The following is a 27,591-nucleotide window of genomic DNA, read 5'->3' as shown; positions in this document are numbered from 1 at the left end:
CACCATGTATAAGGGGGCTTTTAATTTATATTTTAATATGGGATCAGTTCTAGAAATGTAGTACTGAGCAGGTTCAAAGGGATGCTGCAGGAAGACTTGGGCAGAAAAATTCACATTTATTCCTCTCTGCAGCTGCCCCCACCTCTGCAATGCCTCACAAACCCACCGAGGGCCTGTGCTGGGACCCTCCTCACCCTGCTCCTCCCACGAGTGTGCTCCCAGTGCTGAGGGGATTCCTGCCCACCACAAACGCTGCACATCCCACCTCACCAGCCCCTCTCATCCTTTTAGGTATCTAATCCCTCTGAAACAGCACGAGTTACATAGAGAACATGGAAGATCTTCCAGTAATCTGTCTGTCATCTGCCATGACAGCTCTGATTTGGGTTTAAACGCTGCTGTTTGTATGAGGAGAGTGAAATTCCTGGTGACACTGCTCCAGAGGGGATCCCCAACCTCAGCCACCTGCCTGCATGGGGCTCATCCTTCTCAGATGGGATGGACATAGAGCTGGGGAGCATTGGCAAGGGCCAAGCTGGGATGGACATGGAGGTGGGGAGCACTGGCAAGGGCCAAGCTGGGATGGACATGGAGCTGAGGAGCACTTGCATTGGGCCAGGCTGGGATGAACATGGAGCTGAGGAGCACTTGCATTGGGCCAGGCTAGGATGGACATGGAGTTGGGAAGCATTGGCACTGGGTCAGGCTGGGATGGACATGGAGTTGGGAAGCATTGGCACTGGGCCAGGCTGGGATGGACACGGAGTTGGGGAACACTGGCAAGGGCCAGTCTGGGACGGACATGGAGTTGGGAACACTGGCAAGGGCCAAGCTGGGATGGACATGGAGCTGAGGAGCACTGGCATTGGGCCAGGCTGGGATGGACATGGAGGTGGGAAGCACTGGCAAGGGCCAGGCTGGGATGGACATGGAGGTGAGGAGCACTGGCATTGGGCCAGGCTGGGATGGACATGGAGGTGGGAAGCACTGGCAAGGGCCAAGCTGGGATGGACATGGAGGTGGTGAGCACTTGCATTGGGCCAGGCTGGGATGGACATGGAGCTGGGGAGCACTGGCATTAGGCCAGGCTGGGATGGACATGGAGGTGGGAAGCACTGGCAAGGGCCAAGCTGGGATGGACATGGAGGTGGTGAGCACTTGCATTGGGCCAGGCTGGGATGGACATGGAGCTGGGGAGCACTGGCATTAGGCCAGGCTGGGATGGACATGGAGGTGGGAAGCACTGGCAAGGGCCAAGCTGGGATTAAGCTATGGCATTAGGCCAGGCTGGGATGGACATGGAGTTGGGGAGCACTGGCATTAGGCCAGGCTGGGATGGACATGGAGCTGGGGAGCACTGGCATTAGGCCAGGCTGGGATGGACATGGAGTTGGGGAGCACTGGCATTAGGCCAGGCTGGGACCAGTCTCCCAGCGTGCAGGGGATCCCCCAGGTGTGCCATGTAACCTGAAGACAGAATCATTTCAGGGCTCTCCTCCCAAATAACTCATTCTAGCAAAACTGGTCCAAAGAATGAACTGTGCTGAACAGCAGAGTCCAGCAGCAGCTGTTCCTGGGAGAAAGGAAGAAGCACAGGGGTAACACTGGGAAGGGCATCGTGGTCGATGGAATCAAGGACTGAGGAATCTGGATCATCGTGGCTCACTCACACCGTTCCACAACCAACAGTCTCCTCCTCTGCTGAAAGGACTATTCAGACCTTGAGGCCTTTCCTAATAAAGCTTTAAACACGAAAAGAAAAAAAAAAACCCAACCACTTCTCCCCTACCTGGTACTGTGAAGTCCTGAGTGTAGATGATATCATCTTCAATGTCATACAAGTCATCATCCTCTTCCTCATTGTAGCCATGCAGATCTTCCAGGTAAGGCACCGCCGTCATGCTCCTCCACCTGTCCTTCGTCTCGGGGCTGGGAGGGATGGGCACCAGCGCCTCTGCCTGAGCGTGTTTCTTCCTAAACCAGCTGCAGAGAGCCCCAGGACAGAGCTGGGTCAGTGCACAAGGCATGCAGGAATCCTCCACTGAGGATGGCCCCAGCCCACCCCAGTATTCTGAGCTGGGAGCTCCACCCACGGCAGGTCAGGAGGAACCAAAAGGTCTGGCCAGGTGTCAGAGTCTGCTGCAGCGCACACTGGGAACGGGACAGGAACAGAGGGACAGGCACAGAGGGCAGCTCAGGGTCTGGACATGCAGCTCAGGACCATTCTCCTCATCACCCAAACTACCTGTAAGTCAAAACACATCAGCAGAGCTGCCAGAGCTCCTGAGTTTTATTATCCAAGCAAGCAGGACAGAAGGAACTTCTCCTATCCTGAAGCTGAGGCTGATCCAGCCCAACAGACACAAGTTTGCGGGATCCCAGCCCGAGGAGAGGGGCAGTTACCGCAGCAGTTTCCTCTAAAAGCCAGTTTGCACCAAGGCCACAGCAGAAACGCTCCTACTTTATCTTTTTATCCCCCCTCTGTCTCAAGGGACTCCTATCACCACCAAACCCCGTGCTGCCATCTGGCCAGGAAAGGATATCAGCTCCGAAAGCTGTTGTTAATCAGATCAGGAATCCAGCAGGCTGCCTCCCAGCAGCATCCCAGAGCCAGATGGGATAAACCTCTTAGGTTTTCATCGTACTCCCATAGCAGAGCTCTGACTCCAGACTGTCTGGGACATTTCCCAGGGCTGCATGTGGGCACCCAAAGTTTCCTGGAAGTGCTGTTGGAGCCTCCACACTCTCAGTGACCCCCTAAATGTGGGTGGGAACAGAAGTTCCTCCAGACCCAGGTACCTCTAACACACCTTTCCAGCCCACACAAGCCTGATGGGACACAAGTGCTTCCCACCCTGCAGTTGGCACCCAGTAACTCCTGGCCTACAACCACGGAGGAGGGCCTGAGCCAGCCCAAGAGCTCTCACCAACCTGAGCCATCTGGTTTTTATCACCCCAGTTCCAAATTCCTTTCAGGAAGGAAGGCTGAAGGCACCTCCTGCACAGAGCTGTAATTATCATTTTGTTCTAGTCTTACACTGCTTTGACAGTCGGCCTAAAAAAAAGTGGGATTCTAACAAAACTAGGAAAAGCGAGGAGATAAACAAATGGAAATGCAGCTACTGGGACAAATTAGGCAGGATTCAAGGGAGGGGTGAACTCTCATCCAGAAACTGCTTCACCATCAGCATCTTTGAACTGTTTTCTCTGCAGCAATCGAGTTTTAGAGTCAGGCAGCCCCTTGCCTGCAGGAAGGAAGGTGTTGTTTGGGGAGAGGGACAGGAACTGCTGCAGCTCTCAGCTGGCAAGTGTCACCTCTGGGCCCTGAAGTGGCATTACAGGAGCTGAGCAAAGCCCATCCCAGCTGCTGGACCGGCAGGAAGGGAGCGGGACCAGCATAACTCGATTGTGGCCAAGGGCTCTTCACAGACCCCACGGATGGCTTCCTCGGTGACGTGCATGGCACACCGCTCTCCTAATCGGATCAGCCCATTTCCCTTCCCTGGAGACTGCGTTCATCGAGGAAGCGACTGCCAAGACAGCAAATCCAGCCAGGGCTGATCTGGCCTGGCAGGATCAGCAGCACAGAGGCAGAGGAGCCACCAGCCACCAGCTGGTTTTGCCAGGGGAACTGAGGCTTGAGGGATCCAAGCTCAACACCAGAGACCTCGGGAGAAGGGAATATCCAGGACAAATGAGATCAGAGTGACTGCTGTTAAAAGGAGAATTTTAAAGGGAAAAAGCCTGGAAGTCCACAGCAACTGGTGTTTTTATTTTGCTGTATTTCAGCTCTGCCTCACTCTTCCCTCCTGTCCTACTTACCAGGAGAGTAAAAATAGGTTTTTATTAGCAGCAGAAACCTGAATCACTGTACTCCAGTCATTATGCTTCCATCCTCCGGGAGGTGATTTCAAACACTTGCATATGCATATATGGTAATGAGGATAGAGAGTGAGAAGAGAAATCCATTGAAGTTCTAAGAAAAATCAAAGACCTCTTGGAAGGAGCCTCGAGCAGTTCTGTATGGAGTAGTGGAGTATTTCCTGGCAAGGATTTTCCAGCAGGGACAGTCATTCCGCTTTCTGTGCTGGTGCTGGAGGTTGTCAGTGAAGATTTACTCTTCAGCTGAGAACCACTGGCTCCAGGAATACCCTCATCTGCCTCAGGAAGCCACTGCCTGAGCCAGAAGGCAGCACCTCTTGGTCAGTGATGGCCATGAGATAAAGCCCCTCCTCACCCTGCCCTCACCACCACCCAAAACACGGGCTGGGTGCTGATGAGCACCTTGCTCCACCAGTTATTCCCAGCTTTAGGGATGTTCTCTGAGCCAACTGCACTGGCACACACACAATGACCTGGTGCTTGTGGCAGCTGCTTTAACCCTGAGGGCGAAGAAAAGATTTTGGGTATCTCAAAAGCACCCCTTGTGCAGAACATCCCTCTGCAAGAGGCAGATTCCTCCCTGGTCTCTGTTTCAAAGGGCTGGGAGTGGCTTAGAAATGCTTCAGAGTGAAGGCAGCAGTAGGAAGGGATTATTTCTTCCTATTCCACAAGCTCATTGAGGCGCCTGCAAAGCTCAGAACTGCTGAGCAGCAGCAGCACAAGCGTTAATTGTGATCCTGCCAGGCAGAAGTGGTGCCCAGACGGCTGCTGTCAGCCACAGGGAGATAAGACAGCAAGGGTCAAGGACTGAAGGAGAAGAGGAATCTGGGTTGCCCAGTGCTTAATGAGCCCGTTTGGTTTGCAGCTCCCAAGCTCAGATCTCCCATCACAAGTCCTCCCTCTGCTCTTTTCAAGTCCTGGTATAAGCAAGGTTAAAATAAGAATCTTGTAAGCACAGCTGCAGCTTTCCAACACTCCCAGCTATTCACTTCCCATTTGGGTCACAAACATTGCCGTTGGCTTGGTTTGCACAGGGATGGTTTTCTCTGAGAGCAGATGCCAAGCTGCAGATCCCTGCCCTGCCAGCCAGGGTCGGGAGGAGCGATTCTCCACCTCCTGTGATGCCATGTAAGGGCCTCGAGCTCCCTGGAAGGTCACTGTCACCACAAGCAGCAGCTAACAGGCTTCCAGTTTAGCTCAGCTCCCTCACAGGCAATCGTGGAAGGCACACAATGTCCCAGGGAAAGGCAACACACGCCAGCAGTGTCCCTGCAATCACTGCTCCAGCTCTTGTTGCATCAAGAGATGTCCAAGCTCTTCAGTCAGGTTCAGAAAAAACCAAGGTATGAAAACAGCAGTTTCTCCCAGCTGGTGGTAGGACCAAAGGTGGCAGGGATGGCTCAGACTCCTACAAGGAGTTCTGGAGATTCAGTCCTTTAACACACCACGTTACAAAGCTGATTTGCAGAATGTGGGTAAATGAAGGAAAGATCCCTCCCATGTGCTGCCAGACGGCAGGAAGACTGAGCCAGCTGCCTCAGGAAGGAAGAGGAAAAGCTTCTTCATGTCCTGCTGAGGGGAGATCACTGCTTGGCACAATGGAAAAGGGATGGGGAAAGCCCACAAGTGCACAGGCAGCAGTAGAGGCTCAGAGAAACCCCTCTTCCTCCCTCAAGTGCAGCTCAGGAGCATTGTCAGCCCTGGAGGTTGCAAAGGAGCCCTCAGCAGCACTGCACAGATTTCCAAGGGGTTTGGTACCCAGGTTTGAACAGCACAGCATCCCAGAGCATCTTAGAGCCATGCTCCAAACCCCACAGGTGCTGGGAAAGGCAGCACAGCAGCTCCAGGAGGGCAGGAGGAGACCCCAGCCCTGCAGGTTAATTTGCACCTCCACTAATAAAAGGTGGAAGTGCCTCCCCTCTCGTGCTATGAACTCCTGCAATCGGATCTGCGCCTGAACAAATTAAGTGTGACACTTGTGGAGAGGGAAGGGAAGATGGTTGCCTTGGAAACAAGGGACAGAGGTAGAATTCTGCATCCACTTCATCACTTTAAGTGCTGCAGCAGGTCAGTGAATTAGTAACAAAATGCAGTGTGTGAGCAGGAAGCCCTTCAGCAAAAGCACGGGGCAGAGGGGAGGTGGTGGATAATCCATAGGGAGCAGGTTGGAACTCCCTGGCTCTTGGCAGTTTTTCCTCCCTGCCCTACAATCCCCATCCCAGGAGCACCAAATATTCACAGAGTTGAGCTATGAGCACTGGTTTTCCATTGAACATCATCCCACTCGGCTCCTTCCAGGGAAAGCAGGTTTCCAGGCTCTTCCACTGCTATTCAGGGGTCGGCTTCTGGCAGTTCCTAAGCTCTGAGATGACAGGCTGGGAGAAGTTTAACTCATTTCCACTTCCAACTCCAGGTCTGCTCTGCACGGACTGGCTTGAGCAGAGCAGCATTTTGCTTTGTCCCGCTCCAGTAAAAGTGCAGAGACAAGAGCTTGATGCAGTTCAGCTGCAGGAGTGAGGAGGGGGGAAGGCAGCTGGCAGGGATGAAACTCAGCAGACTCTTCCTCCAGCATTCCTCTGCTGCTGCAGGGGGAAAAGCATTTGGAATAGCTGACAGGAATAATGGGAGGAATGGCTGGATTATCATTGCTGGGCTGCCTGGATGCCTTCCCTGCCTCCTGCAGCTCTGCTCCCTATGGAGCAGCACTCTGTGCGCCCTCAGTGCTTTCTCAGTGCCCCTGGGCCACTGATTTTATCCCTGATCCCACTGCAAGGGCCTTCACACTTTATGGAAGGTGAAGTGGGGAAGGATGGATCCTGAGCCCGAGCTCTGTGGCTGCAGGACACCCGATTCCCTTGGGATCACCCTTCCCACAGGGCAGAGGAACACAGCCCCTTCCCACCATCCTGACACGAGCCTGGCCCAGCAGCTCCAGTACAAAACCCCTGCCCGGGGCCCAGGGGCTGCTCCTGCTGATTTCAGAGCACTTTGATGATCCTGACTGTCCATATGAGTGAGTCCCTGGGAGTAGCAGCTCAAAGACATAAAAGGAGACTTCCAGCAGCACGGAAAGGCACGGGGTGATTCTGGTTTGAGCCGGGATCCATCCCAGCAGGGCAGCCTGGGGAAGTCGCTTGATGTTTCTCTGGTTTAGTTCCTGTCCTTAGCACATGCTTTTAAGGGGAGGAGTGTAGAGAAACCCACAGTCATTAATGATTTACTCCCGCCAACACGTGAAATCTAAGGATTCTAGAAATCCAACCTCTTCTTACCAAAATGCTTTCCCAAACCCCTCTGCCAATACCCGAATGGCTGCCTGCTGTCCTGACTGCTGTGCTCCATTTACGAAAAAAAAACCAAAACAGGGTCAGGTTAAGCATCAGGGCTAAGCTTCTATTTAAAGAAAAGGCAGGAGAAGCAAGCTCTGGATTCTTTAGCACAAAAAGAAGCTGGACAGACACATCCGAGGCCCAGGCCGCAAGCTCTGCTGTGCTTGATGTAATTACTAGATGCCACAGCAGGAGGAAGGAGGCAATTACTAATAGGGGAGAAAAGCCTGTTAAGAAGCACTGGCTAAGCTCACACAAAACTAATAAGAGCCTAAGCCTTGGAAATGCTTCTGGGTTTGCAGGTAGAGCCTTTCCTCAGCCCCTCTCGGTGCTGTGGGATGAAAAGCCTCAGCACAGCAGCCGAGGAGTTCCATGGCTGCCCCGTGCCGGAGCCGTGCTCCAGTTTCTCCAGCTTTCTAACTACAGGCAGGGTCTCTGGAGACCCCTCTGTGCTTCCAGCTGGGCAACGCTGACACAAAAACTCACTGCCACGTGGGAGGAGGGCAAAATGGAGTATCTGGAGTTGGGGAACCAGCTCAGTCACCTGGCAGTGACCCAGGAGGGCCCAGGGCAGTGCCTGAGCTCAGGGGCGGCCGCTGCAGCCACAGGAAGGGAAGTGCTTTTAGTGCTTTTCTCAACACCTACTGATGACTCCATAGACAATTCCTGCTTCTTTCCAGTGCTTCCTGACAAAGCATGGCAAGCTGATCCCCTCTGGTCATGGCCACTGGTACTGGGAGGCACCTGCAGGGAAAGGCAGCCTCGAATGGAAGATGCCTGCTCCCGGAGCCCCTGAAACAATCCAGGCATGGGGCTTGGCTGCTACAAAAGAGTTGTCCTGACAATTAATTAATTGCCTGGGCAGCTCCAGAAACCCTGCCCCCTCAGCCCTGCTTGCACCCTGGTTCCTCCAATCTCTGTTGGAGCTGGTCCCAGTCACTCCCTGCAGAGCCCCACTGCACCTCAGGCCTCTCAGGTTCCGGCTGTGGCTCTTTGGGCACCTCCCAGGGACCATCACCTGCCAGCACATGGCTTTTCCAAAGACACAAGAAGAAAGCAGCGCTGTTCCTGCAGCATGGAGTGGGCTCGGCACCACCCTGGATCACATCCTTGCTTTTACAAGGCTCCCAAAAGGATCTGGGCAGGCTCACAGGCCGAGCAGCTGCAGTCCAGAGCAGCTCTGCCTGTCCTCAGAAGCACTTCCCATTCCAAGAGGAGATAAGCTAATGCAGCCTCCGCAGTGAAGCAGCCTCATGATGCTTTTTGTTCTTGTACTTTTATCCGCCCAGGAAATCTCTGCTCAGAGCCAGCATGTTCAAACAGATCCTTAAAAAAACCCCTCAGTGATAACGGGGCATTTCCCCCCCTGACTATGGCATGGAAAATGGGGGAGGATATGGGGGAGGGAGGACTGTGATATAAAAGAGAAAGAAAAAAAAAAATTTTCCTATTGTCCTGGAATGCTTTTCCACATACTGACTCCATATGGAGCAAATAGCAGGGGATATTTCTGTCCCCAGACTGGCCAGAACTAATACACGTTACTGAACAGTCCTACTTCAACAACACAGCCTTCAGGACCTCCTGTTCTGCTTCATTAGTACTTGCTGGCCTCTGGAAAAAATTATCCAGAACCCTTAATTATCCAGAAGCAGGCACGCCACGAACAGACTTCCAACATATTCCTTATTTACTGGTTAGCAATTCCAGTGCTTTACCGGATGCTCTAATAGGAGGAAAAAAGCCAAGTGGAGCTTGCCAGAGCCCCAGCAGAGCTGGAGGAAGGAGATCTAGTGACTTCCATGTGTCTGCTGTCAAAAGGAAACAGGAGGTGAGAGCAGGAGCACAGGTACAGGAGCAGGAAGAGAAGGACTGGTAACACTCACTTGTGCTGCCTTATCTGCTGTATTGAGAACCTCTTGGCTGGGTCATATTCAAGCATCCCTGAAAAGAAGGAAAAAAGTCCAGGTGTGATCACAGACACTCTCAGCTGAGTCAAAGCCAGGAAGCACAGAGCTCTGCCCTTCCCTCCCTCTCCCTCCCCAGCAGCCATGCTGTGTCCAGTCCTGGCAGCTCCAGGCAGGATTTGCTCCATTGGCCACAGGAAATTCAGCATAAAATCCCAATCCCACTGCTGACCCGACCCAGTCTGTTCCTCAGCTTCCCACCTGCAAAGCAGGTACAGCCCTGCCCTCCCTCCCAGAGCAGGGACTGAGGCTTGTCCAGCCCTCGATCACAGCTCCAAGAAAGTCTCCAGGCAAAGAACATCAAGACTTTGCATTTTAGAGGTAATTCCATTGAACCTCCTCCATGGAAGAGCCAAAGCCTCAGGCACAGCATATGTCCAGTTGCTCAGTGTCCCAGATACTCTGGTCTAGTGGAATTCTATTGTGAGGTGCAGCCAGGGAGAGCCAACAAAAAAATCGTCCTGCTGCCCATCCCTGTGCCCTGGCCAGGACTCGGATTTCTGGGATCATCTGCTGAAGTAGCTGGGGTGGGTGGTGAGCAGAGTGGGCAGAGGAAAAGCAGCTCATCCCTATTCTCTCTGGGAGAGAGGGAGGTGGATTCCTTAAACAGCCTCCTGGGATGCCCACTCTGCTCCACTGCCTTTCAGAAGCTTCACAGCTCAAGAGAAGGGAAGGAGCAAATTTTGCCTTATTCCTCAGAAATGAGCCCATGGAACCCTGGGAGTCTCATCCAGCAGCATCCAAGATATTCTCCAATGAAGGTTCCAGGAATATATTCACCTAATGAACATTAACAAAGCCTCATGGCTGAACACTACAAGGAGTTTTGCTTTTACTGGATGATCCCCTGTTACTCCTGAAGTGCCTGCACTGCCAAGTCTTGCACAGGTTGCATGAAGAGTGAGGGTTTGGAGATGGGTGGGAACAGGAGGAGCCAATCTCCAGCAACCAGAAAAGTCTGGGAAGCAGCACTCACTGTCAAACAGGAATTCAGAAAGTCAGGGCAGGAGCAAATGGTGCAGAGTGCTGGGGAGAGCCAGGACATGGACACATTGAGAACAAGGGGGTGGGACATACATCTGGGTGGACACTTGGGAAGGGAGGGCTGGAAAGACACATCCTAGCTCAAGCAGGAAGCTGCAAGGGCCTTGCAGGTGAGATCCTGCAATCCAAAGGTCACAGAAGAGATAAATCAGCACACCACATGTGATAACAAAAGCTGCTCCAGAACATCTTCGTGTCAGTCCGTTTGTATCACATCAGATCAGGATATGGGCAAAGAGCAGGGATAGGACAGTACAGCAGGGAAGGACTGAAGTGATTTTCCCCCCAGAACCCAAAATACACTTTGCCCTGGCAATTCGGGAAGGTTTATCCATGCTGGTGACAGCATTAAGAGCTTTATGGCAGATGGGATCACTACTGACCTATATGACATCACAGGAATTAGGTTAAAGCAATCCAGGAAGAGCTCTCTGGGTCACAGGTCAGGTGCATCCCAGGCCCCTGGCTCAGGAACTCAGGGCACTGGAGTCCTCAGAGCCCAATTCCTCAGAGTTTTGGATTGTCTGGACTGGGTTTTGAAGGTCTCTGAGGATGGAAACTCTACAACCCTCCCCATTGCAACCTGTTCTGAGCATAACCCTGGCAGCAAAGGAGTTTTCTCACATTCAGATGGAATTTCTCCTCACCTTACAGAAAAAGAAATAAGTTCAGAGGGGAAAAAAAAAAATCCCACACCTAATTAAAGAACCTATTAATAAGATGATCAGACAGTTTCACAGCTGAGCTGCCCAAATTGAGTTGGCTTTTTTTTTTTTTTTTAAGAAATAGGGCTGCAAAGAGCTATCACATGAAGTTTAGGGGACAAGAACAAGTTGGGTTCTCTTATTAATGTCGTCAGAAACAGGAAAGTCAGGACACCACCCACTCCCCCCACTGATTTATTTAAAGACCACACTTCAAGGTGTTTTTGAAATTTAAGGCATTTACCAGATGAAACTGGTACAAGCAGGAGAGGAAGTTTAAGGTAAATGATTAAAAGAGGCCCAAGAGCAGTAGTCACAAACAGCCACGGCACAGGGAACTGTTGCTCTCAAGCCATTAAAAAGGCAGAAGGAAAATAATCGAGCAAAAGGAATTTTTAGTTCAATGAAAAATGACCGCATTTGGGGCAACGTTTGAAAGAAAACGGAAAGTGTCCTCACTGAAAATGTACATTCATACATTCAGCTCTGAGTCACTCGTGGCAGCTCCGTGGCTCAAGTCGTGCACTGAAGAGAGTCTTCAGCAAGACAAAACATCATGTTCTATTCACCAGGCAAGTCATCCCGGAGCGTCTGCCCGCAGGAGCCGCCGCTCGCGGCCATTTAGGGTAAAGACTTCCCTGGAGTTTATCTGTGAGCAGGGATGGGACAGGCTGTGCCAGGGAATGCTTTGGGAGGCCCAACTCCAACCTCTGCTCCCCAGTATTCCCGGAGGATTCACTGTGCCCATACAGGGGTGTCACAGAATCACCAAGTCCGACCTGTGGCTGATCCCCAACTCAGAGCAGAGCACTGAGTGTCACATCCGGGTGTTCCCTGGAGACCTCCAGGTCTCCAAACCTCCCTGGGCAGCCCCTTCCAGTGCCTGACAACCCTTTCCATGAGGAAATTATTCCTAAAATACAAAGACCTCTCATCGAGGATGTATCAGACATTAAATTGATAAGAACAGACACCACACGGTTGTGCCCAGACAGGGGTATCCTGTCCTCTGCAGCACATCAACAGTTTCAAAACCCTTTCAAATCACATCAAGTGACGACCCAGAAACTGGAGATCATGGATCTGCCCTGAGCTCCTGACAGCCCTCAGCCCACACACTCAGTGATCCTGGACAGGCACAGAGCCGTGTCCCAGGGCAGAACTCCTGGAGTTCAGAACACAGGACAGTCACAAGTGTGGGACTGGAGAGGCAGGAAGAAATCCAACAGCAAGGTTAATGAACTCAACCTGGATTCCACTTCAGTCTCCAACTTGGATTAACATTTAACAACCACTGTAAAAGCAGTGTGAGGCCAATCTGCAAACGAGGCAGGACCTTCTCCCCCTCCCTGCACTCAGCTGGGTGTTCTGGCCACAAACTCCCTCTGCAGGCAAATCCTGAGCCTGTGATCCAGGACAGGCCTCTGGATGGGCACAGACAGCCCTGGGGACCCCCTGCCACAGCAGAATTAAAGCATTCCCCTGTCACCAAGACACATCCTCTCACTGTCCCAAGGAAAGGTCATGGAAGTGAGAAAACAAACTGCTGAGGATCCAACTACCAAGTCCCAGGTCACAGGGCCTGGAAATCAATTCAGATGCTGATTAATGCAGAGCTGCAGCCTCAGAGCTTCCTCTTCCAGTAAAAGTCTATTAGACCAGGAGGAGGAAAGCTGACCTTGTGCATTTTTCTGGTCCAGAAGCAAAGTGCACAGGAGTTGATAAGCCACAGGCAGATGCTGCCAGAAGAACCTTAAGGCTATTTATAAACTCTTCCACTCTGACACATCTCTCCTGACTGCACACAAAAAACAGCACCAGCCCTTCTTCTTTCCATCCCTGAAGAATATAAATAAAGCTTCATCCCTGATTAGGGAGACAAAAAGAGGAGCAGCATCCCAACTAATCTGGAGGATATACTGTCATGCCAAATACCACTGAAGCTGTAAGTCCTCTAAACTCTGCTCTTCTGGAAAAGGGGAACAAAGATAAAAACAAGCTTAAGGGGAAGAAAAAGTAAAGACGCACTACAAAAGTAGTCAACAGAAGAACAAAAAAACCTTACAAAGTGTTTGTGTTTGCTTCACAGCCCGGCTGTGGGGCCTGTGGTCAGCACAGCCCTGGCAGACAGAGGAAATGAGCACTTTGCTGCATGAATTCTGCCTCACTCAAACCCAGACCAGGCGCTCACAGCCCTGTGAGGGCTTTTAGAGCCTTTCAAAGCAACACAAAGATGAGACAAAACCGCCAGAGCGACAGAGCTGAGCTGGGGGTGTCTGTGCCGCTCACACAGACACAGCCATTGACAGTATCTGATCCACAGGCGATGGATTCAGCTCCAGCCCGCTGCAGGGGGAGCGGGCACCGACCAGGAAATGCAGATGTTCTGGAGGAAAAGCAGGAACTAAATAAAGCATCCAGGTTTGTCACCATAGCTACGTGGTACCACCGCTGCACAGCTCAGCCTTGGGCCTCAGCAGATGCTGGGGAGCTGCTCAGGCCTCCAGAGTGGGCAGAACCCACCCCAAAATTCATCCACCTTGGGGCCACGGGGCAGTCTGACCACTGGAAAACGTGTGTCACACCAAGCAAGGGGACTATCAGAAGGTTTTGCCAGGATTTTACAAGGTAGCAGCTTGTACACAGCAAGATGAGGGGTGGGAGACTGTGCTCAGGTGGGAGAGAGGACAGGAAGAAGGATCCTTAGGGCTTCCCACTGCCCTGAAAGAAAAGGGTACAGCCACCTCCTCCCAGACAAGCTCCTCTCCCCACCAAACCCACTCGACTCCCACCTCTGTGGTGCACAAGCACAGAAGGGATGCAGACAGACTGACAGCAGTGAGGATGCAAGAGGAGACTCAGGCTGTAAGAGATGGACAAAGGGCACCAGAGTCAAGGCTCATCCATGTCAAATCAGGCAGAGGGAAGAGCAGGAAATTCTGGCTCCAGATCTCACACAGGGGTGGGAAGAGAACTAGGAGGGCAGTTATTGTGCTAATGAAGCACAAGATTTTAAGCTGTCAATATCCTCAGCACAGCAAAAGAGGAAACTGCCACGCTCCTTTTCCCTGGGGGAAGCACTAAGTGCAGCTGCGAGGCTGATCACAAACCTCCAAGGAGTTCTGCTGGATGCTTTAGGAGAGCTGCTGCCGGACCACCAGGATTGCGGGATTTGCTCCATTTGGGCAATTCCCAGCTCATTAAAAGGCCACGTTTGGAGTCAGCAGTCACGAGCCAAACGCCACACAGAGCTCAGGCCATTGTTTCCTGGGGCTGGCAGGTACAACGTGAAGCACATCAGGCCACGAGCAGCCGCCGTGTCGGGCTCAGCTGAGCAGCCGGATCCCGGCTGTGCCGAGCGCCATTGGAAGCGCTGCCTTATGTAACGCCTTCGGAAAGCTGCTAAAGCTGGCTAATGCTTTTGGAAACACATGGAAATAACTGATTTCATCATTGGCATGGGGCCAGGGAAGCTAAAATAGCCTCCAAGGGGGGCTGTGGGGGTCTGGCAGCTCCTTGATGCTGAGGGGCTGGGGGAGCCCCGGCGGCGGCAGCGGAAGAGCTCGGACTGACAGCACCACCTGCCGCCGGCACGGCCGGCACCGAGCCAGGAGCTGGGGCCCTGCACCGAGCCAGGAGCTGTGTCCCTGCACCGAGCCCGGAGCTGGGGCCCTGCACCGAGCCCATGTCCCTGCACCGAGCCCGGAGCCAGAGCCCTGCACCAAGCCCAGAGCTGTGTCCCCACACCAGAAATCCTGTGATTCTGTGTCCCAACACTGAGCCAGGAAGCCCTGTCCCCACATCGAGCCCGTGTTCCTGCACCAAGCCAGGAGCTGTGTCCCTGCACCAGGAGCCTGGATCCTGCAGAGGTGACACACTGCCAGCAGGGAGGCACTCAGTGCCCCCCAGCCCTCACCAACCCCACAAAGCACAAGGACCAGGAAAACCAATGTGAAACAAGACAAACATCCCACATTTGGGGGCTGATTCCTCACAAAGAGCTGAAGAGAAAGAAGAGGATAAGCCTGTGCTGAGGGCTGGGGAGCATGGCTGCACCCAGCTGTTCTGCTGCCAAGGAGGCACTGGGAATGCTGGTGAGGCTCTCCCAAGGGCTGGAATCACATCCCAGCTCCTGCCAAAGGGGCTCACCAGGCACAGCACAGCTGCTGCCCTGCCTGGCCACTCAGCTTCCATAGGTAGAGACTGTTCAGCACTAAACCTCAAACTGCTGCAATAAGTGATGGGAATTAAAAAAAACAAAAATCCCCATAACTTTCTCTCCAGGAAGTGCCACTCATGGTCCTATCCCAGCTTTGCTCCAATATCCTGCAGGTATGGATCTGGGGGGAAGGAGACAAATGGGACTGAGACAAGTAAGTCCAGAGCAGAGGTTGATGAGGAGGGACAGGAGACCCCGAGGATTCAGTGTGTCACATTAGGGAAAGCCTGGACACAGCATCTGAGTGCTCTCACTGTTCAAACCTGCATCAATGCTACAATGCCATTTTAAATTTAACCTCTTGTGGGCTTTGTCTTTAGATGTAAAAGCTTCTCAGAGCACAAGAAACAATGCGAGAACCAACTCTATAAAGTAGTGGCTGTGAGCTGTGCAGGGGTTAGTGGATCTCAGGAAAATACCAGTGCTGAAGATCTGCCAGAGTCTTGTAAGGCTGTAAGTATAACCTCCCTGTCTAACAGGATCCCATATCCCCACAGGACACTTAGAAGGAAGCTCTGGCACTGTGCAAGCTGAGCAGTTGTTTCAACTATAAATGTTACCCTTTTAGAACCAGGTGGGAAGACTCACCTCTCAGTAAGTCTGAGAGTGGAGGACCACAATCCTCTGGAATTGTGTAGTCGCCTTTCCCAATGTTTTCAAATAATTTATAGATATTATCCCCTTCAAAAGGGTAGAGACCCGTTGTGATGTTGTATCTGTGGAGGCAGAAGGAGAAGTGGGATGAGAGGCAGCACACAGGTACTCAGTTCTTACCTGACTACATAAGCCAAAAGCAGCCAAGAGGAAACCAAAAGAGGAATATTTGGCAGTATGTGGAAAGCCTCTTTAAGCTTAGCCTGCCTTCATCACAGCTTTTCATTCACAGGGGTCAAAAACCACCAGGACATCTCCCTGACAGTCTGGGACAGCAAAAACTTAAATACTGGAGATACTTGTGGTTTCTGTTACTGCCCTGGCTGTGCCTCTGGGTGCTAAGCAACAGCTGCAGAGTCACTCATGGAGAGCAAAGATCCCCTTGGGCAGAATTACAGGTACTTTGGGGAGCATAAACCCACCCACAGGAGCGAGCAGCATCCCCCTCTCTGCTCCCCCCACCACACAAGAGCAGTGATGGCAGAGCTGGGCCAGGTCTGAGCTATGTGGGGGCATCATTAGTTACTAAGTTTCTGGGGGCTCCTGGGCACTCACAGCGTCACCCCCGCGGACCAGATGTCAACTTTAAAGCCTGAAAAGGTGTCAAGGCCATTGGCAATTTCTGGGGGCTGGAATGCTGGCGACCCTTGGCTCGTCCTGCACGTGTCGTCCTCTGCAAATGGATGCAATGCCTGCAGCAGGAAAGACCAAACAGTGTCAGGCTTCCAAGGAAAACAAACTGTGTCTGTTGGAAAAGTTCCACCTGGGAAACAAAAGAGGAAAACTCCTCTACTGAACACGTACAGCTGATGAGATCCTGTCACCACAGCAGCCACACGCCGCAGCGACAAGTCTTGCACCTCTCCTACCTAAGACAGTCTCCACATAAAAAGAAGGATAAGGTTATGTAGCTTTATCCCCATTTCCCCCCACTTCTGGGCTTGTCCAAGATTGACATCTTCTTTCTCTGTCCTTCCTGAGTGGAGGTTTCATGCTGTTATCAAAAGAAGTGCTTTGCCAATTGCAATAAATATTCAGTCACTCAGAGCTCTCTGCAAGTGCAACAGAACAAAAGCCTAAATGCACAATAAATCAATGACACCACAGAGGTCACCTCAATCTAGAATGCCCCATTCTGACTTTGCTGTGCTTCTCACATACCTCTGCTACGCCTAAATCGGATATTTTTAGTGTCCCATTGGTTGTTAGCAGGAGGTTCCCCGGTTTTATATCCTTGTGGACAATCCCTTGGCTGTGCAAGTATTCTAAGCCATCTATAAGCTGACAAAAGTACCTGCAGAGAGAGGCAGAGGGGAAAAAAATCAAACACTTTTAGCCAGCAGAAAGGAGCATTTTGCTGTGGTCAGAGACTCTGGGCCATCACCATAACCCAGACGCAGCCTGGCAGTTATGCAGGCAAGTGTTTCATCTCATAATACCCAGAAGTAATACTAATGTATTGGGCTGTCTGTAATCTCAAAGACCCCTTAAAATAAAATGAAAATATGACCATAAAATTATGTAGTTGCCACAGATTTTCTGCTCTGCCCCAATTTGATCCTTTTGATCCATTTGACAATGTTTCTGTATCTATTCCCAGAATTCTCAGGTTTCTTTCCTTGCAGAGTGAAAGGGACTCCAGCTTATCCCAGCTAACTACCCCAGCTACCAGATCATGCTGCATATTGCCAATCCCTAATCCATCCCAAGGCCTTTAAAGTCTTTTCTGATGCTGAACTGTGGCTTGACCTCCATTTAGGCAGGAGATTCCCCCCTCACACCCTTTGGCACAGCAGGAGCACAGGGACTGGGGGGGCTGTTGGGCATCTCAGGAAGTAAAACAAAAGTAACAGAAAAATCAATAGAAAGATGGTTTTCCTCCCAGAATCTAAGGGCAATCCCTGCTGCCACTTGGAGAGCTTTTCACTTTTTTGCACGGGTGTAAAATATGAAATTATTGCACAAAGCCAGGTTTGCTTTCAAACGCAGCCTGAGCAGAGCAGAATGTGCTCTCCATTCCAGAGAACACAGTGGGGACAGGAACAGAACTTACCCGTGAGCCTGAAACACTGGAAACCTCTTCTCTGGGACACTGTCCAGCATTTCCTGCATCCCACACACACAGTACTCCATCACCATATACGTGAAGGCAGAGTTAAGGAAGCTCCAGGGTTAACACTCCTCAGTGTTAAACACTCCTCAGATGGTCAGCAGCCCCATCCCAGAGGGAATGGCTGCACTCCCCAGGTACTGAGGGCCGTTCCTCCAGCTCCCACAGGACAGGAAAGCACCTACAGGGAAATCCTTCTGCTAAATGAGCAGCTGCAGCTCTGTGACCAGACCTGGAACAGGACGGGAATTCCACAGAAAACAAGCTGGGGATCTCACAGGCATGACAGAGAACAGGGAAACACCCTGAAGTGGGCACAGAAAGTTGGGAACTCCCTGGCAGAAGAGCTGTAGCACATTCCGCCAGTGCCCCGGGTGTTCCGCACCTGATGTGACAGCGAGCTCCCACCACCTTCCCCAAAGTTGGTTATTCCTCATTCCCTGTCCCAAACAACCCAGTTGTGTGCTCAATGGAACAGCTGCTGCTTACCCCCAGCCCCACAGGAGTGTTCCAGTAGCAGGAGACAGGATCCCTGGAGAGCTGGGAAGCTTTTTTGAAAACCACATGGATAAAAACAGTTACAACAGAATGCCAAGAGCTGGTGGCACTTTGCAGCATTTGTTCCCTTGCAGCACATTCCAGTTTTTATCTCTGTAAGCTTTAATGTTGAGGCCAAAAAAATGGGAACCAGACTGCCTGATGCTGTAATTGCCTGTTTCCTCCTCTCCCTGGGCTTTTGAAGACAAAGCATGGCTTGGAGTGCCCTGGGAGAACAGACCCTGGGACATCCAGGAGTGTCCTGACAGAGCAGAGGCTGCCAGGGCTCCCCAGAAACCCTGAACACTCCTTTGGTTACTAATTATTCCTGGCAGGTGCCTTCTTAACCTAAGCCCAAAATAAGTTACTTTTGCTCCAGGAAGCCACCTGAGGCAGGAGGGAGACTCCTGCCCTGTGTGGGATCTGGGTTGAAGACTGTCCTTCCCCTTTCCAGTGTGTTCCATCTAGCAGCTCCAAACACTGAAAACTCATTAAATTCCTGCTCCACTCCCCATGAGCTGCTCTTCAGAGAGACCCTAAAATACTCTAAATATACCCGAAACAAGATTTTTTGATGGGCACAAAGACACTCAGTAAATCAATAAAAGCAAGAACAGAAGAAAGAGCTCCCAAAATTAATTTCTACCCTTTCTTACTCTGGAAGAAATCTGTGAACTACTCGTATCACAGTGATGTGGAGACATCAACTCTCCCACTGTCAGGAAAATAACAGTGACAGCAGATAATCCAGACCAGCTCCCGGGGAGCAAACAGGCTCAAGGACAGCCTGGCTGGGTGTCATTAATGGCCAGGCTGCTCCTCAGCCCTCCCTGGTCACTGATCCACTTCAGGTTGATCAATCAGATTAGAGAACAGACTTCCAGGCTGGAGCAGATCTATTACAGGTGCCCCAAGCTCTCAGTTCTCCCCCTCAAGGGGTTCTGCTCCCACACTCAGCTGTACACACTGGTAACAGGATCCCTGGGATGCTGCTCATGGAACTGGGCTCATTTTCTGCCTGGATGAGCTCTCCATTCACCACCAGCTCTGCACTCCCAGCCACAGCAGGCCAGCAAAGAGCCCTTAAATACTAAAAGTCGTTGATCTTTTTAATCCAGTCACCACAGCTTTTCCTTTCCCACAGAAAATCACTGAAGGCTTTGATTAGGTGAGTTGCTCAAACACTGTCTTAACCTGAAGGGAGCCTACAAGAAAGATGGAGAGGGATTTTTTACAAGAGCATGGAGTGACAGGACAAGGGGGAATTGCTTCACACTGACAGAGAGGGGCGTTTGATGGGATATTAGGAAGAAAATCTTCCCTGTGAGGGTGGGGAGGCCCTGGCACAGGGTGCCCAGAAAAGCTGTGGCTGCCCCATCCCTGGAAGTGCCCAAGGTCAGGCTGGACAGGGCTTGGAACACCCTGGGATAGTGGAAGGTGTCCGTGCCCATGGCAGGAGGTGGAATGGGATGGGCTTTGATGTCTTTCCAAAGCCATTCTGTGACTCTGTGACAAACAGCTCAAGTCTGCAGTGCACTTCCACCAGCAACAGAACACTCAGGTGGGAACAGAATCCCTCCTTCCACAGCCCAAATTTCCAATCCCACAATGCTTGGTCTGGAAATGAGGATTTCTTTTTATCACCAAGAAAGAAGTTGACATCCCTCCCCTAAACCTCAACTCTGCTTTCACCTGGCAATCCTTCCTGCAAGGAACAAACACAGCCCTGTGCACGACTAAGGGCCCTGCCCCCAGGGCAGCCTCAGGGAGACAGTCCCTTTTCCGCTGGATCCGTTCCCAAACCTCTTCCCCATGTGGCTGCTCAAGGTCTGCTCTGTCACAGCCCAGGACATACAGCACAGGAGCTGGGGAAGGGTTTGAACAAGATCAGGGATGAATTCCTGCTCCCACTTCCAGCAAAATTCTCCCAGTTATTGCCAGAATCAGCACAAGAAGGAACAAACTTCGTGAGAGTGCAGGAGCAGATAAAGATAAAAATAACAAAATCAACTCATCCTTGCAAGGGAAAAGCACTGAAAACCAACTCTGTGGACCAGCACTGCTCAGAAAGTCCAGCAAGGAGCATCCTTGGAGAGATCTCATCTCCCAGTGATGGTTTTGGGTTGTCATCACCTGGTACCGACACACGATGTCTCTCTTGGGCTCCTTTTCCCCACACTGCCTCCTCCCTTCTCCCTAATTAAACGGGATCTCTCTATCAGTAATTGACTCGCAGTTCCCCCCCCTCTGTCGAGGCCACTGCACAAGCAGAAGTTGTCACACTGCTTTATCCTAATGATCTGGTGGCAGAGTGTTTGATCTAATTAACGCACACAATTAAATTACTCCTTTTCTGGAGTACTGTAATAAGAAGACAGTAGTTAGAAAACACTGTCAAAAATAAAAGCACCCATTTATAACACTGTGCTACAAGGGACCAGCTCCAGCAACTTCCACCCTGGTTGAAGGCAAAGTGCTCTCAGTGTGGCAGAGTCACAGAAAATCCAGCAAAGGGAGGATAAAATTGCCTTGATCAGTGTCTGTGTGAATTTGTGTTTGTGTGGAAAGTCTCCCAGGCGGGCAGGATGGTTAACAGCAGTGAAAGCAACTTAGTTGCAAAAATTTAAGCTTAAGAAACATCCAAAAGGGCCTTCCCAAAAGGCAGAACTACAGCAGGGAACAGTGGGAATTCAAACCTGATCAACAGCCCTGTGCAAAAGGATATATTTTCTGCTTCTCCTCATTGTACAACACATCTACCAGCTGGATGACGTTTTTGTGCCGTAATCGCCGCAGGAGCTGGATTTCCCTGCAGGAAGAGACAAGGAAAAAGTTATGTTTAAAAAGCTTATTCCCAACTCCATTTCTTCCAAAATTTCACCCAAACTTAACTTGGCTGAACAGCTCAGAGACCTGAACTGAATCCTGTGTTTGTGGGGAATAAATAACGTAAAACAGTGAGGAGCCACCTTCCCTTGGCTCGGGGAACAGCCCCTTGAATGTCACTTTCTGTCAGCTGTTCTGATCTTTGTCTCCAGGGATTTTATACCTGCCCCAAATCACGGTTTAGTCTCTTTTGCATTAAACTCAGCCTGCAAAATCCCACTGGATGCCAGCTGTAGAGAAACAGGCAGAGCAGGACAGTCAGGTCAGGGTGGTTGTGTTGGTGCCTGGCAGTGCAGGTCCTGCTTTTCACTTTGTTCTGCTGCTGCTCCATCCTGGGCTGTGCTGAGCTCCCAAATTCTCCTTCCCAACTCCCTTCCCGAGCCATTTGGCAAGTGCTTTAGGCAGCGTGGTCACACTTCATCAGCTCAGCCTCTGGGAAGCAGCACTACAAGGAATTCTGAGCACAGCTTGGGAAGTGAGAGCCCCTGCCCAAAGCCAGCTCAGAGCCCCTCATGGGCACAATTAGCAGCTCCAGTAAGGAGCTGGGGCCAGCACAAAGGCTGAGCAACAACCAGGAGCTGCTCCTTAGAAAGGCTTCTCTGATGCAGGAGTGCAAGGAGAATCCCTACTGATCTTTTAAGGACGCCTGAGCAGCGTGAATTATTTCACTACCAAAGTTTAGGCCAGAGACTCCTCCTTTCTCAGCTCTGGATTTAGAAGTAGCCATCAAGAGCTGAGCAGAGACCCGGGATACCACGGCAAAGCTCCCAAGTGTTCTGCGGACATGGCAGACAGGTCTAATTATAGGAATGACCAAAGGGCTGAAGTGGATTAAATTAGCACGGGAACTGCAGCCAGTGTCAGTGTGGGGCTGAGGAGATCCTGCAGCATGGAGGGAGAGGGCCAAGGGCTCCAACCAGGGCTGCCAGAGGGGAGCAAAGACACTCACACACAACTGCTTTTAACGTTGGGAACACATTTAAAATCCTGATCCCAACAGCTCACTCCCTGTAATACAGCTCGGAAGCACAAACACTAATTCCTCCCACCTTCAACGGACCAATAAATATCTCATATTTCTGTAACAATTTCCCCCCCCCAGGAGGACTTTGCGAACCAATCCAAAATGCCGGGGCAGTGCCCCCACCCCTGGGGCAGAGGCCAAGCAGCCCTTTTCCCAGAGGAAAGATTACTTCTATTTTTAGCCCCTCTTTTGCTCTGGAATGCCTGAGGAGCAGGGACAGCCAGCCCAGTCACCTCTGATCCCGTTTCACTTTGCAAACCCCTCGAGTAGGGGAACACAGGTCTCACCTCCTTAGAACGGGCCTAAATTTGTTTTTTTTTCTTCCAAAATTAACACCAAAGCCCCACCCCAGCCCACTGCAAATGTGTGACCAGACAGAGTGCCCGAGGGCAGGGCCTGCTTCCAAGTACAACCCCCTTGGAGGAAGACAAGGAGTGGAAAGACCTTCTAACTCGAGCTGTCAGCTCCATTAAGCTCATCCTGGCGGATTAAGACTTATCCCCTGCAAGGTACCTGCTCTGGCAAATAACAGGGGGTGTTGTTGCTCAGAACTGTAAATAGCAAAGCTGCCTCCTTGTTCCATGTGCCACACCATTTTGGAAGATGCCAAAGGCAGCCTGGAAAGCAGACGTTCCTTCATGAACATCCTCCACCGTGAGATCCAGTGTTCTTCCTACAGCTTGTTCCCAGTCATTCCTGCCTAAACAAAACCCAGCAACACAGCCAAAGGATTCGATCCCTTCCTTCGGTTCACAAGGCTCTTCCCACAACATCCTGAAAGCTTAGGAAGTGCAGTTCCAGCTCCGGGACCGTGTGAGCCCAAGGGCTGCAAGTGCCAGGAAGATCTCAGTGTTGCTTTTTCTCTTTCCTAGTCCCAAGGGTCCATCCACATTCTGCTCCTGCAGGGATGTCTGGCATTGCAAGCTCTAGATCCATCACAACCTGTGATTACAGCTCCCAGCATTTCACCTCTCAACCCAGGCATACATCCAGCTCAGCAGAGGAAGTCCTTGAGCCACACGGCTCCATAGGGAATGCGTGTCTGGGGAGGAGGGATCAGCCTGTTCCCACCTGAGTCCACACCTCCAGGGCTTCCAGCAAGTCCTTCCCCAGCAGAGATGTCCCTGTTTGGAAGTTCCAGTTTGGGACATGCAGATCCCAGGAACAAACTGTCACGGCACAGCCCCATGACCCAAGTTAACCCTCGGAGGAATTCCAAGGAGCACAAATTCCAACCTGAGCAATTGCCGAGGTGGTAAGTACAGCACAGGGCACTTGGGATCCCACAGAGCCCCAAACACTTAATTAACGTGTGAGGCTATTAGCACACGGCTTTATTAAACCTCTGCTGCTGCAGCCACAGGCTGCCAGGATTTCCTGCCTCTTTTTGGCAATCCCACTAAACTCCTTTTTTTTGCAGGGATGAGTTCCAGCAGCATCTGCCTGACTGAGCCACCTCCACCTGCTCTACAGAGAAATGAAGATTCTCCCAATGGATTTAAGGAAACTCTGTCTTACAAGTTTAAGGCCTCAACATCTTCTCCAAGACTCAAGAGAGCCCTTCAGGGCTCATTTTCCTGGGCCAGAAGTGGAGTATTTTGGGGTAGAGAAAAATCATTCAATTTGATCGAAGTCCCAAACACATTTTAGTTGTAATTTCTGGGTCTCCAGAACACCAGGACACAGGGCTGGGGCAGGGGTGAGGCTGTAGCCTGGGATATCAGCAACAAGTGACCCAAGGATGGCATTAACATCCTATTTCCAGCCCCACATGTCCAGGTGCCCAAGGCCCAGCTCAGATTGTATGATCCTCCACAGCTCATTACTGCACTCTCATTACTCCCCTGTGTGTTAGTGCTCATGGAATCACCCGAGGGCCACAGTCTAGGAACTATTTTCCAGGGAATTCCTTGGATGACATGCTATCAGCACAGCTGAAGCAGCACTGAGGTGCCCTGTGAGGGGGCAGAGGCACGAGCCCACCACAGTAACTCAATCACCTCTGCCCAACAACCCAAGCCTCACGTGCAGCTTTTCCCTGGGTGGTAGGAAACACTGGAAACCACTTCAGTGATCAGATTCCAAGAGAGAAAGCAGAACCTGACAGTGTGATCCAGCCCACAACCTGATTTCCTGCAGTTCTGTGACACAGGACCAGTTTCTGGATATAAACTCCTCGAAGCTGCTCCGACACAGCTGCCCAAAGTGAGATTCCAGGGCAGTCTGGCCATGTTGACGTTAAAACACTGATGTCAGTGTCCTGTCCAGCACCACCTGGAGACCCCATAGAACTTTGTTCCTCCCACACTGACCACTCAAACATCTGGGTTTGGTCACATATCTCCACACTCAGAGCAGACACAGCTTTCACTCCCTGTCGCAGCAGTGCTGAAGAGTTCTGATAAGCTCAGAGTGCCACGGGCCCAGGGGACCACAAAATACAACAGTTTGCCTTAAAATTCCCCAGTGAAGCAGCAGATAAAGCACATGGATAGGTGGGCAGAGAGGAAAGGACGAGGGGACAGAAATAGGAACTTGAACTAAAGTAAACCCTGGGTACAAGACAAGACCTAAAATCTGTCTCAGTGTTTTGGAGCAGGAGGGGCTGAGCCAGGAAACGTCCACAGAAAACCTATCTTAGCAACTCCCTTAACGACCCATCTGATACTCTCAGCCCCACTCTGGGCACGAATAAAACTTCCACAGAGTTCACCCCAGGACACAGGAGCATTCCCATGGCTCTGAGAGCAGGGAACTCTCCTGATGTGGGCAAGCTCTTTTTATCTAATTTACATTAAAGGTTTCCCTAAGGAGGAAACTATCTCCACGTTCCCCAGTGGCAGCTCTGGATGTGCCCGTGGAGGGACCCAGGGACGGGGCACCCAGCCTCTACCAGAAAAACAAGAAACATTTTATTACACATTAACCAAGTTTGCTGGATCCTGAACCTGAGCCAGGAAGGGAAGGGAGAGACAGGGAGGTCCCAGCCTTGGGATGTGACTGTTCCACTGCCAAGGCTGTCAAGAAAGGTTGGAAGGCAAAGTGAGAAAGCTCCCTGACAGCAGTGCTGGGACAGGATGTGATATATCCCACAGCTAAACTGGGAAATCAAACTGAGGGACAGACACGGGACCCTGCAGGTCAGGGCTCACCACAAGAGTCTCCTCGACCTCTCAGAGTTCTCCCTCCCAGCCCAGATAAACCCTCATGGGTTGTTTGGGCTGCAGAGGCTCCTGCATGGCTGATAAGCAGCTCCTGGCAGGGCTGGGACGCAGCTGCTGCGAGGTCCCGGGAAGGGAAAGTCCCCACACCAGCCCCACAGATCCAGCCCCACATCTGGCTTCTCCTAGGGTTCACTTCCATGAGGTCCTTGTGCCCTGAGTAACCAGGTGTGTCAGAGGCACAGACAGACGACAACCCTTGGCCCCATTTTACAGCCACAGAAATCAGCTGGGGAGAGCCTTGAGTTACCTCCCAAGCACCTCAGAAATGAAACCAAGGAAAAAACCCGAAAACTTCCTGTGCCCATTGAGTGCCCCCTGTACATTGGATCCCATCCCAGGCACCTTCCACACGGGTGGGAGCAGGAATTGCCACCCCAGAGAGCTCCAGGGCCTTTGGAACACACCTGGGCAGGTACAGGAATAACCCTGACTGTGACGACCTGGGTGCATTTGTGTCCCCCCACCTTTCCCAGCCAGCAGCACCTGGGGAAGGTGAGACCTTACAGAGGGATTGCTTTAGGAAACACCATTTTATCCATTAAACAACACCAAAGTGGTGTATTCCAGACTGTCCTGGCCCTCGGGAACCTGTCCCTTCCCTGTGCCCAGCCTCACCCGGAGCACTGGCGGCTGTTCAGAGGTAAGAGATTCCTAAATGCCTGTGGATTAGGAAGAACTTCCACAGCAGAACCACGCTGTCAGCTAAAACAACACAGGAGCTCAGCTGGAAAACAAGGACCAAGTTCACCCCCTCAGCTCCCAGAGCTCTTTACTCACTTTTTCACATTGGCCTCCCCGTTGGGGATCCGGCGCAGCTTCTTCTTTTTCAGGATCTTCACAGCTCTCCTGCACAGGGTCTCTGAGTCCAGCATCTCCTTGACTTTGCCGTAGGAGCCCTCTCCCAGCAGGTCTCCCATGAGGTACTTGCCGATGAGCTTGGCCCGTTTGCGCCGGGGCTGGTAAATGACCTCGGTGGAGTCGATGCGGTGGATGAACGTGTCCATCCCCACCGACATCAGCTCGCTCTCCGCAAACATTCCCAGCTGCTGGGGCTCCTGCAGATCCATCCTGGATTAAGTTCCTTAACCTGTTTTTTCCTTAAGCGCTCAGGGCTTTAATCCTGTTCGTTAGTTTCCAACGCTCCCTTTTACTCCTTCTTGGAAAAAAAATATCCAGAAGATTGTACAAACATGAATAATAATAATAAAAAAAAAAAAAACCAACCAAAAAAAGAAGGGAAAAAAAAAAAAAAGAAAACCAAACCTAAGAGCTGCTTCCAGGTCAGTTGGATGCCAAAAGATCCCGGCCTGGCTCCAGAGTGTCTTTGAAAAAGAACATAAATCTGTGACGGGATACACTCAGTTTGGGACTCACTTTGCCTCCGACCCGGTCCCGGCTGCCGGGGGCTCTTCCCAGTCAACTGGCCTTGACTGGGCCCAGTTTGATCCTGCAGTGTTAGGTCATCTCCGGGCCGTCAGGCCACCCCGTGGAACCAGAGCAGCTCCCAGTCCCTCTCGTGACTTTCCATCCCTAGGAGCTCATGATTCCCAGCCGGGGTGGGAAGGTGTGCTCCCGCCGCCCTCCCGGGAGCACGGGGCGGAGGGGAGGGGTTCAGCCGTTGGGGAGCTGGAACCAAGTTTCCTTGAAGGAGTTTTCCGAAACAATTCTCGCGTCTTCGCTTTCGCCTACAAAAGTTTGAGGCCTTCGGTGCCTACCGAGAGCTCCCGGGGGCATCCTTCATCCACCGGGATTCCGCCTGGCACATGATGTGTCACGTGCCCGGCCCCTCACCGAGTGGGGTCAGGGATGCCCACCTGGCCCGGGCGGTCCCTCCCGCACCTCCCACAGGTGTCACCGGGGCAGGGAGGACACAGCGGGGGAGCAGGGAGGGCTGACAGGGGACAGGACACTTTTAGTGCGACAAAATCAGCGCCGGAGCCGGAATGGGACGGACTCCCAGTGGGGGGGTTCGGTGACCTCCGGGCCCTTCCCGGCCCGGGCCGGGTCCTTC

The 27,591-nt window shown here is 51.8% G+C and overlaps 1 protein-coding gene across 2 annotated transcripts; it reads right to left on the bottom strand.

Annotated features, from left to right (window-relative positions):
• On the bottom strand, window positions 1-27,360 carry STK11 (serine/threonine kinase 11). Of its 2 annotated transcripts, none has more exons than XM_017743880.1 (10): window positions 26,844-27,360; window positions 26,358-26,736; window positions 21,172-21,255; window positions 17,853-17,942; window positions 16,961-17,093; window positions 16,355-16,491; window positions 15,734-15,861; window positions 9,098-9,155; window positions 1,790-1,983; window positions 1-469 (listed from the first exon to the last, which is right to left on the bottom strand). In XM_017743880.1, the coding sequence occupies exons 2-10, from the start codon at window positions 26,645-26,647 to the stop codon at window positions 360-362; spliced, it is 1,224 nt and encodes a 407-aa protein (XP_017599369.1). In that variant the 5' UTR covers window positions 26,648-26,736; window positions 26,844-27,360; the 3' UTR covers window positions 1-359. The 2 variants fall into 2 exon arrangements, with proteins under 2 accessions (XP_017599369.1, XP_017599368.1); XM_017743879.1 differs by having other exon boundaries at window positions 26,358-26,733.
• Window positions 27,361-27,591: the final 231 nt, after the last annotated feature.

The sequence above is a fragment of the Corvus brachyrhynchos genome, unplaced genomic scaffold (assembly GCF_000691975.1).
Source record: "Corvus brachyrhynchos isolate BGI_N302 unplaced genomic scaffold, ASM69197v1 scaffold219, whole genome shotgun sequence".
In the NCBI taxonomy this organism is placed as follows: Eukaryota; Metazoa; Chordata; class Aves; order Passeriformes; family Corvidae; genus Corvus; species Corvus brachyrhynchos.
The sequence above is the reverse complement of the archived record's forward strand: the minus strand, read 5'-3'. Positions and strand labels throughout refer to the sequence as shown.